The sequence below is a fragment of the Miscanthus floridulus genome, chromosome 9 (assembly GCF_019320115.1).
Source record: "Miscanthus floridulus cultivar M001 chromosome 9, ASM1932011v1, whole genome shotgun sequence".
In the NCBI taxonomy this organism is placed as follows: Eukaryota; Viridiplantae; Streptophyta; class Magnoliopsida; order Poales; family Poaceae; genus Miscanthus; species Miscanthus floridulus.
Window position 1 is genome coordinate 26,941,555 of NC_089588.1, and position 13,912 is coordinate 26,955,466.

The 13,912-nt window shown below is 41.4% G+C and overlaps 1 protein-coding gene across 1 annotated transcript; it reads right to left on the minus strand.

Annotated features, from left to right (window-relative positions):
- Window positions 1-2,290: 2,290 nt before the first annotated feature.
- On the minus strand, window positions 2,291-2,677 carry LOC136479536 (uncharacterized). The gene has a single exon (XM_066477374.1). It carries the CDS (start codon window positions 2,675-2,677, stop codon window positions 2,291-2,293), a length of 387 nt encoding a protein of 128 aa, XP_066333471.1.
- Window positions 2,678-13,912: the final 11,235 nt, after the last annotated feature.

Genomic DNA, 13,912 nt, shown 5'->3' on the forward strand with positions numbered 1-13,912 from the left:
CTAATAAGGAACATTCGCTAAGGATTCCATCTCCCAAGTGTTATAGAGTCTTCTCCAAAAGTGGCACTGATACCCGTAGCATAGTACACACCCTGGGGATGAGGCCCATACCCAGCCCAGTATGCCCTTGTTGCCCTTTCGGTAAACTACTACAAACTAGAAAGAGCAAGGTACTAGACTAAGACCAGAGCCATGTAGTCCTCATGGTTGTACTGTAAGTCCTGGGTTGTCACTTAAAGATGAGTCCTTATGGAGAGAAAATAGGGCACCCTAAGAAAAGGCCCAATGCTCTAGCCCCCATGGTTCCATGTTGCTAAAAAACATCTTTTAATATCATGTTGCATATATCTTTAATTGTATTCTTTAATCAATATTAGTTGGAGCAAACTGAGCATACTACCCACATGCAAAACCCATAGATATATCAAGGACAGGGTAATCAATATCAAGGTAGGTAGACTCCAAGTAGTTCATTAACATATGCACATGAATTGAGATTGCATTAAAGTGAATAGGTAACAAGGAGCCTCATATTATACTTGCCTTAATTCAAAGTATCGCTGCTGGACTTGATCCTCAAAGTGTTGCTCCAGATCACCAACTCAAAACTCTTTGTCTACTCGAGATCAAACAGCACCACATAGGCATCCATACAATCATGCCTAACAAACAAAGGCTATAGATTAGAACAGTACACCAACCAACATAAAATTAAGATGAAAAGTTTGTAAAACGAATCTACGTGTCACTACGATCACATAGACGCGAAGATCACAAAATTCGGAGCTAAAACGAAGAAGTTATGGATTAAACAAGATTTCCCTCAGTAAAATAATAGATTAAATCTAACCTTGAATTTTAAAAATTAAAAACATATTTAACAGTAGTATGAACACGTAGACAACGTAAATACGAACCTAACACAATTTGAACGGATCAAATCGGAGTTAAAACGAAGATTTTATGTCTAAAACAAGACTAGTGGCAAAACTGTAAATAGGTGAAAACGTATTTTTGAAGTTAACCGAACAAAATACGCTTTTAAAAACAAGAAGGCATAATATGTGGAATGCGCGATGGACCGCGGGTTCGATAACAGAAAAGTGCAGGGGTCCTTTTGAAATGAGTCAGGGACTGCGGTTAAGACTGAAATAATTATAATGGCCTTTTTGCAAATTTCACCGCGAAGGGGTAAGTTCTAATCCTGGCCTTTGATTTTAGATCGGACAGCTCAAAATCGAACAGAGAAAACGAAGGGCATCACCGGCCGGGAACAGGGATGGCGCGGTGGTTCTCCATGGATGGTGACGAGGAGCTCGCCGGCGTGCGCGGTTTGGGCGCTACAGTGCATGGTTAGCTAAACGAAAAGATCCAGGAGATAGAGGAGAGGATGGGGAACTCACGGAGGTTTGCACGGTCTACAGCGGCGCAGTGACGACGACCTACACGACGGGGCAGACGAACTCGGGTTCAGCGAGATCCAAGTGGCGGCTATGGCGCTAGAGCTCGGGCTAGAGTCTATGAGGGGAAAAGGCGCTCGTTGTGGCTGCTATTTATGAGGCACGGGGACCTGGACAGCAAGGCAACGAAGGGGGAAGCGTGGGCAGTGCGGAGTCGGGCGGCAGCGGTGATGGTGTCCGTGCCGGACATGAACGGGGAAGATGGCGCTGATGGGTGGACCAGGGACGTTAGCGAAACAGAGGGAGAAGGGAACAGCGTGGCGCGTCTGGCTGGGCCGGGGCGCGCGCTGCTGGGCTGGCTGTAGCGGAGAAGCTGGAACGGGTCGTGGAGAAGAGAAGAGCAAAGCAGGCAGCGTGGGCGAAGAACAAGGAAGCGGGGCGCACGGCTGCCTGCGAGCGAAGCTAGTCCGTGCAGCGGAAAACCAGAGAAGCGGCGACTAGGCCTGCGGGAAAGGAATGAAGCCGAGCTGGGCCAGCGAAAAAAAAAACAAGGCGGTGGAAGCTGGCTGCTTGGGTCAAAAGCAAGGGAGGGAAAGGAAATCTTTTTCTAATTTCCAAACAACTTTTGAATGCAAATTCAAATCAAGTTGAAATCTAATTTCAAACCACACAGTACAAAAATACTAAGCAACAGCATGGATGCACAACCATGTTGCTAAACTTATGATGAATTTTAATTTCAATAAAGATTATTATTTTCCCTTGGTTTAAATGTACACAAAAATTCATAATTAAATGAATTTAACTCTGTTTGAAAGAAAAGCAAATTTTAGGGTGTTAGAATTCTACCCCCCTTAAAATGAATCTCGTCCTCGAGATTCGGATGATGCTTACTCAAAAAGTTGTTGATACTCCGCCTTTAGACCCGCTTCTCTTTCCCAAGTAGCCTCTTCCTGTGAGTATCGATTCCATTGAACCTTGCATATCCTGATCACCTTACTCCGAGTAACTCTCTCAGCTGTTTCCAAGATCATGACAGGATACTCTTTGTAGGTAAGATCCTCTTTCACATTGAGCTCCTCCAAAGGTATTTGTTCCTCCGGCACACGCAAGCACTTCTTCAGTTGAGACACATGGAACACATCATGTACCCCAGACAAACTCTCTGGCAATTCCAACTGATAAGCCACTTCTCCTTTTCTTTCCAGAACTTTAAATGGACCAATATAGCGAGGTGCTAACTTGCCCTTCACATTAAACCGCTTTATACCTTTCATGGGTGACACTTTGAGATAGACATAATCTATCGGTACAAATACCAATTCCCTTCTCCGAGTGTCAGTATAACTCCTCTGTCTAGACTATGCCACTCTTAAGTTTTCCCTAATAGTATGTAATTTCCTTTCAGCATCCTTGAGGATCTCAGGTCCAAACACTTTCTCCTGTCTGATTCTAGAACAATGGAGTTCTGCACTTTCTACCATATAGTGCCTCGAATGGTGCCATCTTGAGACTCTTCTGGTAACTATTGTTGTAGGAAAACTTAGCGTAACATAAACTCTTATCCCAACTTGTACCATATTGCAAAGCACAAGCTCTCAACATATCCTCTAAGATCTGATTGGTTCTATCTGTTTGTCCATCAGTTTGTGGATGATAAGCTGAGCTGAAGTTCAACTTAGTGTCTATAGACTCATGCAATTTCTTCCAAAAGTGTGATGTAAACTGAGTACCTCTATCTGACACGATCTTCTTAGGAACTCCATGCAAACATACTATCCGTTGCATGTATAATTCTGCCAACTTTGCACCCGTATATGTAGTCTTGACCGGTATGAAGTGAGCAACCTTAGTCAACCGATCTACTATTACCCAAATCGAGTCAAAGCCACTCTGAGTGCATGGTAATCCAACAATAAAATCCATACCAACTTCTTCCCACTTCCACTCAGGTATCTTCATAGGTTGAAGTAAACCTGCTAGCCTTTGATGTTCTGCCTTGACTCATTGACAGGTGTCACATATTGCTACATACTCGGCCACATGTCTTTTCAAACCACACCACCAGTATTTCTCCTTCAGATCTAGGTACATCTTAGTACTACCTGGATGGATAGAGTATGTTGGGTCATGAGCTTCTCTTAGAATCATCTCTCGAATGGACGGTATCGCTGGCACACATATTCTCTTTCCGAACCACAATGTTCCCTGATCATCCAATTGAAACCCCGGTGCTTTACCAATTGTGATTAGTTCTGCTATCTCCTTGATTTTCTCATCTTCCAACTGACCCTTGATGATCTCTTGCTCAAGTGTAGGTTCCACTTCCAATTCAATCGCATTAGCAACTATTCCCAAATTAAGATGCTCGAATTCAGCACATAACTCCTTAGGTAACTGTGTCACTAGAGCTGCATTAACATAGCTCCTTCGGCTCAAAGCATCAGCTACAACATTTGCCTTTCTAGGGTGATAGTGTACCTCCAAATCATAGTCCTTGATCAGCTCTAACCAACGACATTGCCTCAGATTCAGTTCTGACTGGGTGAAGATATACTTCAAACTCTTGTGATCTATATAAATGTCACACTTATGTCCAATAAGATAATGTCTCCAAATCTTCAATGCATGGACCATAGCTGCTACCTCCAAATCATGGGTTGGATAATTTAGTCCATGCTTCCTTAGTTGCCTAGATGCATAAGCCACTACTCATCCTTCTTGCATAAGAACACAACCCAGACCAAGTCAAGATGCATCACAGTAGATGGAGAAACTCTTGTTTAGATCTGGTAGTACCAGCACCGGAGCTGTAGTCAAACCTTTTCTTCAACTCTTCAAAACTAGCTTGGCATTGCTTAGTCCATACAAACTTAGCATTCTTCTCAAGTAGCGATGTCATAGGCTTGGCAATCTTAGAAAAACCTTCAATGAGCCTCCGATAATATCCGGCCATTCCTAGGAAACTCCAGACTTCACCCACATCCTGAGGCGGATTCCAACTCAACACATCACTAACCTTCTTGGGATCCACAGCTACTCCACCATTAGAGATAACATGCCCAAGAAAAGAGACTTCCTTCAGCTAGAACTCGCACTTGCTTAACTTAGCATATAGTTGATGTTCTCTAAGTTTCTGTAGAACTAATCTCAAATGCTCTTCATGTTTTGCCTCTGTTTTGGAGAAGACCAGAATATCATCAATGAAGACCACAACAAACTTGTTGAGATATTCCATAAACACCTTATTCATCATATACATGAAGTATGCGGGGCATTAGTCAGTCTGAAAGACATAACCGTGTACTCATATAATCCATACCGAGTAGTAAAGGTAGTCTTGGGAATGTCCGATGAACGAATCCTCAACTGATGACATCCAGAGCGAAGATCAGTCTTGGAGAACACACAAGCACCTCATAACTGATCAAACAGATCATCAATTCTAGGCAAAGGATACTTGTTCTTGATGGTTACCTCATTGAGAGAGCGATAATCCACACACATCCTCTGCGTACCATCTTTCTTCTCAACAAATATAACTGGGGCTCCCCATGGTGAAGAACTAGGACATATGAAACCTTTATCCTGTAGCTCCTTTAACTATTTCTTAAGTTCTTCTTGCTCATTGACTCCCATCCGATATGGTCTCTTAGCTATAGGCGCAGTTCCAGGTAAAAGCTCAATAATAAACTCAATATCACGGTCTGGCGGCATACCCGGCAAATCATCAGGAAAAACATCTAAAAACTCATTAACAACCTTGGTCTTATCTATGGTTGCACCTTCCATCTGATTAACACTGCACACCTCTTTTGTTTTTGTAGTTGCCTAGCATATAACTTCTTCTCCTGACTTGGATATCAAGTGTACTGTACCATTCTCACCTTGGATAATAGCCTTTCGTGGATTTAGCCAATCCATTCCAAGAATTATGTCTATGCTTGAAGACTTCAGCACAATCGGATTTGACAAAAACTCTACCCCCTTAGTTCAACTCTTACACTGGGACACATTAGAGTAGCTTGCATATCCCCACAAGGTGAGTCAACTAACATCTATTTCTTCATAGAACACTTTGGTATATTGTGCTTCTTAACAAAACGATGTGCAATGAAGGAATGTGAAGCTCTAGAGTCAAACAAAACTGATGCAGGGCTAGAGTTGACTAGACATGTGCCAAACACAACATCTAGGGCTTCTTGTGCAGATTCTATCATCACATAATTGACTCTGCCTTGCACATGAGTCCGTTGTTTATGGTTTTCGTTGCGGGATTGTTGCTTGTTCGGCTTCTTTGGACACTGACTTGCATAGTGACCGGGTTCACCATAGCGGTAGCACTTCTTGCCTGAAGAGGAGGTGTTGGGCACACTATCCTTCATTGGGGAATTGACGAGTGGTTCTTGGGGTGGACTCTGGTTCACATACTGTTGATCTTGCTGGCATTGAGGGAGTTGTTGAGGAGGATCAAAATCCCACTGACTAGCTGGTTCCTGGTATCTCTGCTGAAATTCTTGCTGCGGAGTGTAGAGGGGGCGTGTGTTGCTACCTACAGATTGGCTTTGAATTCTCCTAGTAGAAACCATCTGTTTGCAACATTTAGCACAATTATTGGTTGTAATCCATGACTTTTGGGCATCTACCTTTGGAGATATAACCCGATGAACATTGACAGCATGCGTAGAGACGAAAAAGACTAACCCAACTATCTAATCATTGGTCCTTATGCCTTATCATGTAAACTAAATGAAATTGTGAGTATAACCCACAAAATCATTGCAATCATTACAAAAATCCAAATCAAGCATGAACATCAAGAAAACCATCAAACATTAAAGGTTCACAATACAAGCATTAGGACTCAGTGACTATACTCACGTTACTAGCGTTCTTGTTGTATCAAGGGCTCAAAACTCTATAGCTTCACCTTCATGTTGCGTAAGAATGTGGTAAGTGATAGCTCTAAAAGCAATTCAAAGCAAGGGTGAGGATAGGGACAAAATTTATAGCAACAAGGAGGAGATGAACAGCAAAGACAAGAATATAGTATAGGAGAAAATAGCAAGGTTTACAGACCAAGGATTTCATAGCAAATTCTGAACCTTAAAACGACCATTTTCTAACTAGGCTTGCATCCTATAGTCGACATAGCTCTGATACCACTTTGTAGCACCTAGTTTTAAGGACAAAACTAGATACACACCATATGTGTGCCTAAGAATTCAATTCACACATATAGTTACAAATAAAGGGGTAATATCAAAGACAATGCCTTTATTTCATAGCGCATAAGTAGTTGTTAGAAAAGACATAGTCTTACTTTACAGTATATACTATAACTCTATTCTTCTGGCGAAGCCTCCAAGACCACAGGAATCATCAACTGGTTGATCACAAGCCTAACACCTCTTGGAAAACTCCACTGAAGAACCTCCATCTGGTACCCATCCGGGATTTTGCCAAAGTATTGAAATAAAACAAGCGTAAGCTACTACTGCTTAGCGAGCATAACATGAGGGGATGCAGGCTCAAAAGGCTTGACACGACTGAACTGCAGTAAGCACTTTTAGTTGGTCATATTTTATTATTAATCATAAGTTGCTAAGTTATGCTTAGGCTCCCAAATATGAATAATTAGAGATATCAGCAATTTTAATCATAACCCAAACCACCCGAGTAACCAACTATTCAGTAAGGATCCAGGCTGCTCATGACCATGAGCATGGCTGATATATCAGTTTTACACTCTACAGAGGTTGTACACTTTCACCACGAGTCGTGTTACCCATATGCCCGGGTTTGCAACTCCCAAAACACTTCCAAGGTGAGCAGGCATGGTACACTACAAAGCTTTTCCCAAGTCCTTCTAATAAGGAGCAGTCGCTAAGGATTCCATCTCCCAAGTGTTATGGAGTCATCTCCAAAAGTGGAACTGATACCCGTAGCATAGTACACACCCTGGGGATGAGGCCCATACCTAGCCAGGTATGCCCATCTTGCCCTTTTGGTAAACTGCTACAAATAAGAAAGAGCAAGGTACTAGACTAAGACCAGAGCCATGTAGTCCTCATAGTTGTACTGTAAGTCCTGGGTTGTCACTTAGAGATGAGTCCTTATGGAGAGAAAATAGGGCACCCTAAGAAAAGGCCCAATGCTCTAAACCCCATGGTTCCATGTTGCTAAAAAGCATCATTTAATATCATGTTGCATATATCTTTAATTGTATTCTTTAATCAATATTAGTTGGAGCAAACTGAGCATACTACCCACATGCAAAACCCATAGGTATATCAAGGACAGGGTAATCAATATCAAGGTAGGTAGACTCCAAGCAGTTCATTAACATATGCACATGAATTGAGATTGCATTAAAGTGAATAGGTAACAAGGAGCCTCATATTATACTTGCCTTAATTCAAAGTATCGCTGCTGGACTTGATCCTCAAAGTGTTGCTCCAGATCACCAACTCAAAACTCTCTGTCTACTCGAGATCAAACAGCACCACATAGGCATCCATACAATCATGCCTAACAAACAAAAGCTATAGATTAGAACAGTACACCAATCAACATAAAATTAAGATGAAAAGTTTGTAAAACGAATCTACGTGTCGCTACGATCACATAGACGCGGAGATCACAAATTCGGAGCTAAAACGAAGAAGTTATGGATTAAACAAGTTTTCCCTCAGTAAAATAATAGATTAAATCTAACCTTGAATTTTAAAAGTTAAAAACATATTTAACAGTAGTATGAACACGTAGACAACGTAAATACGAACCTAACACAATTTGAACGGATCAAATCGGAGTTAAAACGAAGATTTTATGTCTAAAACAAGATTAGTGGCAAAACTGTAAATAGGTGAAAACGTATTTTTGAAGTTAAAAACAAGAAGGCATAATCTGTGGAATGCGCGATGGACCGCGGGTTCGATAACAGAAAAGCGCAGGGTTCCTTTTGAAATAAGCCAAGGACTGCGGTTTAAGACTGAAATAATTATAATGGACTTTATGCAAATTTCACCGCGAGGTAAGTTCTAATCCTGGCCTTTGATTTTAGATCGGACGGCTCAAAATCAAACAGAGAAAACGAAGGGCATCGCCGGCCGGGAACAGGGATGGCGCGGTGGCCTTCCATGGACGGCGACGAGAAGCTCGCCGGCGTGCACGGTTTGGGCGCTACGGTGCTTGGTTAGCTGAACGGAAAGATCCAGGAGATAGAGGAGAGGATGGGGAACTCACCACAGAGGTTCGCACGGTCTACGGTGGTGCAGTGACGACGACCTACACGACGGGGTGGACGAACTCGGGTTCGGCGAGATCCAAACGGCAGATATGGTTCTAGAGCTCGGGCTAGAGTCTATGAGGGGAAAAGGCGCTCGTTGCGGCTGCTATTTATGAGGCGCGGGGACTTGGACAGCAAGGCAATGAAAGGGGAAGCGTGGGCGGCGGCGGTGATGGTGTCCATGCCGGACACGAACGGGGAAGATGGCGCTGACGGGTGGACCAGGGACGTCAGCGAAACGGAGAGAGAAGGGAATGGCGCGGTGCGTCTGGCTAGGCCGAGGCGCGCGCTGCTGGGCCGGCTGCAGCGGAGAAGCTGGAATGGGCCGCGGAGAAGAGAAGAGCAAAGCAGGCCGCACGGGCGAAGAACAGGAAGCGGGGCGCGTGGCTGCCTGCGAGCGAAGCTAGGCAGCGCAGCGGAAAACCAGAGAAGCGGCCACTGGGCCTGCGGGAAAGGAATGAAGCCGAGCTGGGCCAGCGGAAAAAAAAAACAAGGTGGTGGAAGCTGGCTGCTTGGGCCAAAAGCAAGGGAGGGAAATGAAATCTTTTTCTAATTTCCAAACAACTTTTGAATGCAAATTCAAATCAAGTTGAAATCAAATTTCAAACCACACAATACAAAAATACTATGCAACAGCATGAATGCACAACCATGTTGCTAAACTTATGATGAATTTTAATTTCAATAAAGATTATTATTTTCCCTAGGTTTAAATGTACACAAAAATTCATAATTAAATGAATTTAACTCTGTTTGAAAGAAAAGCAAATTTTAGTGTGTTACATGGGGCTGGTTCGTCAGTCACAGAGAGACAAGAGAGCAGAGCTGCGTGGCTCGGCTAGGCATGTTGGCCTGGGCCGGGGCGCTGTAGGCCCACGCGGGAGAGAACGGGCTGGCGCTGCTGCGTCTGGGCCGAAGCCAAGAGAGAGGGGAAAGCGGGTTGGAGCTGGGCTGCTCAGGCCGGATTCAAGGGAGAGAAGGAAAAATCCTTTTTCTTTTTCTAAACTAGTTTTCCAAATCAATTTTGAGTACAAATTCAAGTCAATTTTAAATTTGATTTTGATCCACACAATACAAAAATAATATGCAGCAGCATGAATGCACAACCATGTCGCTAAACTTATGATGAATTTTAATTTCAATAAAAATTATTATTTTCCCTAGGTTTAAATGTACACAAAATACATAATTAGATGAATTTAACTCTTTTTGAAGAAAAGCAAATTTTAGGGTGTTAGAAATTTTTACAATTTTTTTGAGATTCTTTTATTTTCAAATTCTCTTTTCTTTCTTTTCTTTTACTTCAAAGCCATTTTTAATTTCATTTGCAAAAGCAATTTAAACCATTTTGAATTTTCAATCAAAACCACTCATCCAATTAAATTAAATGCAATGACATGTATGCTCAAACATGTTGCTACCTTATGATGAATTTTTAATTTGATGAAATTTTTTTATTTTCCTATATTTTCATGAGCACAAAAATCATAAGTAAACCATTTTAGCTCTATTTTCAAAAGAGGCCAATTTTAGGGTGTTACAATTCTACCCCCCTTAAGATGAATCTCGTCCCCAAGATTCGAAAGATGTTGACTAGGAGATAAGGATACTCCGTCTTTGGATTCTTCTTTACTTCCTCGTGTAGTTCCATCGTCTTGATAAGGATCCCACTTTACTTTGCATACCTGTTAACCTTACTCCAAGTATCTTGCCAAACTGATTCCAAGATTCTGACAGGCACCTTAAACAACTCTCAGGTATCTCCAATCACTAGTCCACCTTTCCTTTTTAGTCCATACTATCAATTCTCTTTCTTCATATGTTCACCTTCCAACGGAGCCTCCTTACTTTTTGGACCTAAAGTAGATTCTGGCACCGACTTCAAAACATCAATGGCTATATATGCTTGGGTTAAGTTGCTCAACTCTTAGACACAATTCTTAGCTCATGGTGTCGTCCGAATCTTCTTAGCTTATCTCTCCTTTGCTAAGTGCATCGGCAACGACTTTTCCTTCCCCAGGTGATAGCACTTTTCCAAGTCATAATCAATTTCATTCCAACGAGGATATCACAAGCTCAAAACCATCTTAGTGAACATGTCCTATAGATTCTTGTGATCCTCCTAAATGTCACTTGTTATGCCTAAGTAGATAGTACTTTCATGCTTTACAATGGATAACTCCAGATCATACTTCAGATGTTCCATCTCATGCTTTCTTGCATAAGCCTCTTCTTCCAAGCTTACCTGAGGTTTCTTAATCCAAACGAACTTAAAACCTTCTTCAGTAGCTCTATCAATATCTTGATGGTCTTGATTAAACTTCCCTTGAACCTCTAACCAAACCTCATTATTAAAGACTTTAAGTTTCTCTCACATTGAGTGGATTCCAATTAACTCTCTTCAATCTAAACCTTCTTGTCATGCTTAGTATTTTGTTGGGATTTTCTGAGACACCATAGAACCAACTGTAGTGGTTATATATCTCATTCCTATGTCATCAATGCCTACTTGTCTTGGGTATGTTGAAGATCGGACTCCCAACTGAGGATAGCTCAAACTGCAGAGCCATATTGTTGAATGCATCACTATCCACCTCTCTTAGAGCATAGCATGATAATTGAGTGAACCGGTTACGATACTCACACACTGACATAAATCCTTGCTTCAAGTTGAGGAACTCTTCTTGCTTAAGTTCTACCTCGCCTAACGGAATATGGTAGGACCTGAAGCTCTCGCTAAACTACTTCACTTGGCTACCCCCTTAAGAAAAGATCAACTAGGAGTCACAAAAAGGGTAGCTTGCACATTCTTCTAGATGAGCTAACTAGTATCAAGACGTTCTATCCCAATGATACCCTTGTGTATGGGCAAGGACAAGAAATCTGAAATTCCTCGCGGGATGAAAGACAGTAGTGCAGTAAAACAGCTGTAACTCTCATTCTGTTAATCCAATGAAGTTGTAGCTTATATCGTTGGAAAGCTTATAAAATCCTCCACAACTTCCTTATGGAACACTTTATCCGAATTTTGCAGTTAAGTAGTCAAAAATAGGGCACAACAGAAACTACTCCAGATTTTAGACAGCGCAGTTGCATCGTCTTGTGATTTTAATAAATCCATAACCAAAACCAATTTGAGGGCAGTTCTTGCGGTCACAGAAAGATATCGAAGTCTACTATTGTACAGAATTTTCTCATGATTTTTTGTAGTCCAAAAACATAGATATAAGCCGATGAGTGCAGGCTGCTCCAAAAAGACAGGATAGAGGAAACAGGAGATAACCAAAACCCAAGTATTTATTTCATTAATCCTTATATGTTAGGCCTATGAACTAAATGAAATTGTGGGCAAACCCCATAAGATCATTGCATTCATTACAAAGATCCAAAACAAGCAGAAGCATAATGACAATTCAACAAAGCACTAAAGGTGCACAATTCAATCATTGACTCAACTTGCGATACTATCGTCCTCATTGTACTAGGGGTAATAATCCTAAGACTAATCTTTAGATTACGCAAGAAGGTGGTGAGGAATAGTTCTAAAAGCATATCAAACCAAGGAGTGGAGATGAGAACAAAGACTTCAAAATAAGCACCAAGGTAGAGATGAATAGCAAGGATAGAGATATAGTAGAGAAGAAAATATCAAGGTTCATAGATCAAGGGTTTTTGTAGCAACTTCTAATCCTTAAAATGACCAATTTCTACTAGGATTACGTTCTACAAGTCAGCATTGCTCTGATACCACTTTGTAGCACCTGGTTTTAAGAACAAAATTAGATACGCACCATATGTGAGCCCAGGAAGTCAAATCTCACATATAGCTACAAATAAGGGTAATATCGAAAGACAATGCTCAAATATAACATACTTAGTATAAAGGATATAACCTTAGATAGCAAACAACGGAAAGATAACTCTAATCTTCGGGTGAAGACTCCAATCCATAGGGACAACTGACTGGTTGTTCACTAGCCTAACTCCTCCAGACTAGCAATCTGGTACCCATTCGGGATTTTTCTAAATATTTAAAAAGTAAAGCAAGCGTAAGTACATGTCGTACTCAACAAATATAATATGGGGTTCATGAGGCTCAAAAGGCTAACACTGGTTTAACGGCGATTAGCTTTTAACGAGTCATCTTTTTGCAATTGGGTGGCAACAAGTTTATCACAAGCCCATGTAAACACATAAACAGGTAAACATGAATAATGAATAGCATAAATAGTAATCATTAGGGAGCATCTTCATCATCCGTATCATCGGTGTTCATCATCTATTTCGTAAGGGTCCAAGGCCGCTCGTGATCGTGAGCATGGCTGATATACCAGTTTTACACTCTGTAGAGGTTGTACACTTTCACTGTGAGTCATGATTTACCCTTTCGCCTGAGGTGATCAGCCTCTTGACCCACTACCAAGGAAGGTCGGCAGGGTTCACTATGAAGCCTTTCAAAGGTTCGTCTAACAAGTTAGGGCCATTAGATTTACTCAGCAAACAGATATAGGAACCCTCTATCCATAATTACATCACGGCTATACACATAAGAGTAGAGGTTGTCCTATACCTGATTCGGCAAGCCATTCTTATGCCAATAAAGGTAACCTCTAACAAGCTAGAAAAGGTCCTCATACTGAGCTAAAGCCAGAGCCATATAGCCCTCACAGCTGTACTGTAAGTCCCGGATGATTACTTACAGATAAGTCCTTAGGGAGAGGAATCTAGAGCACCATAAAAGCAGCCCAATGCTCAAGCCCCCTGATTCCATGTTGCTAAAAAGCATCTTTTAATGTTTATTGCATATACCATTAGTCAAGTTACAAGATCATGGCTTTAGTTGAGCACTAGCATCATACTACCCAATGCAATACCCCATAGGTATCAAGGTACAAAGTAACAAAGTACTAGGGAATCCTTAGTGGCAGATATGAATCTAGCGCAACTTGAACAGGTCAAATCAGAGCTCAAATGTATAAGATATGATTTAAACAAGATTTTCTTTAATAAAATAATAGATTAAATCTAACCTCAAATTTTAAAAGTTGAAAACATATCTAACAGTAGTATAAACATGTAGATTATGGAATTACGAACCTAACACAAGTTGAACGGATCAAATCGGAGTAAAAACGGAGAATATATGGCTTACTGAAGGTAGTGGCAATTTTATATTGATTTTTAAATCTGGCCGAGGACTGCGGATTCTATTTTGAAGAAA

Excerpts from the sequence above, each read along its gene's own strand:
- LOC136479536 (XM_066477374.1), bottom strand. The coding sequence starts at position 2,677 with ATGAAAGGTATAAAGCGGTTTAATGTGAAGGGCAAGTTAGCACCTCGC.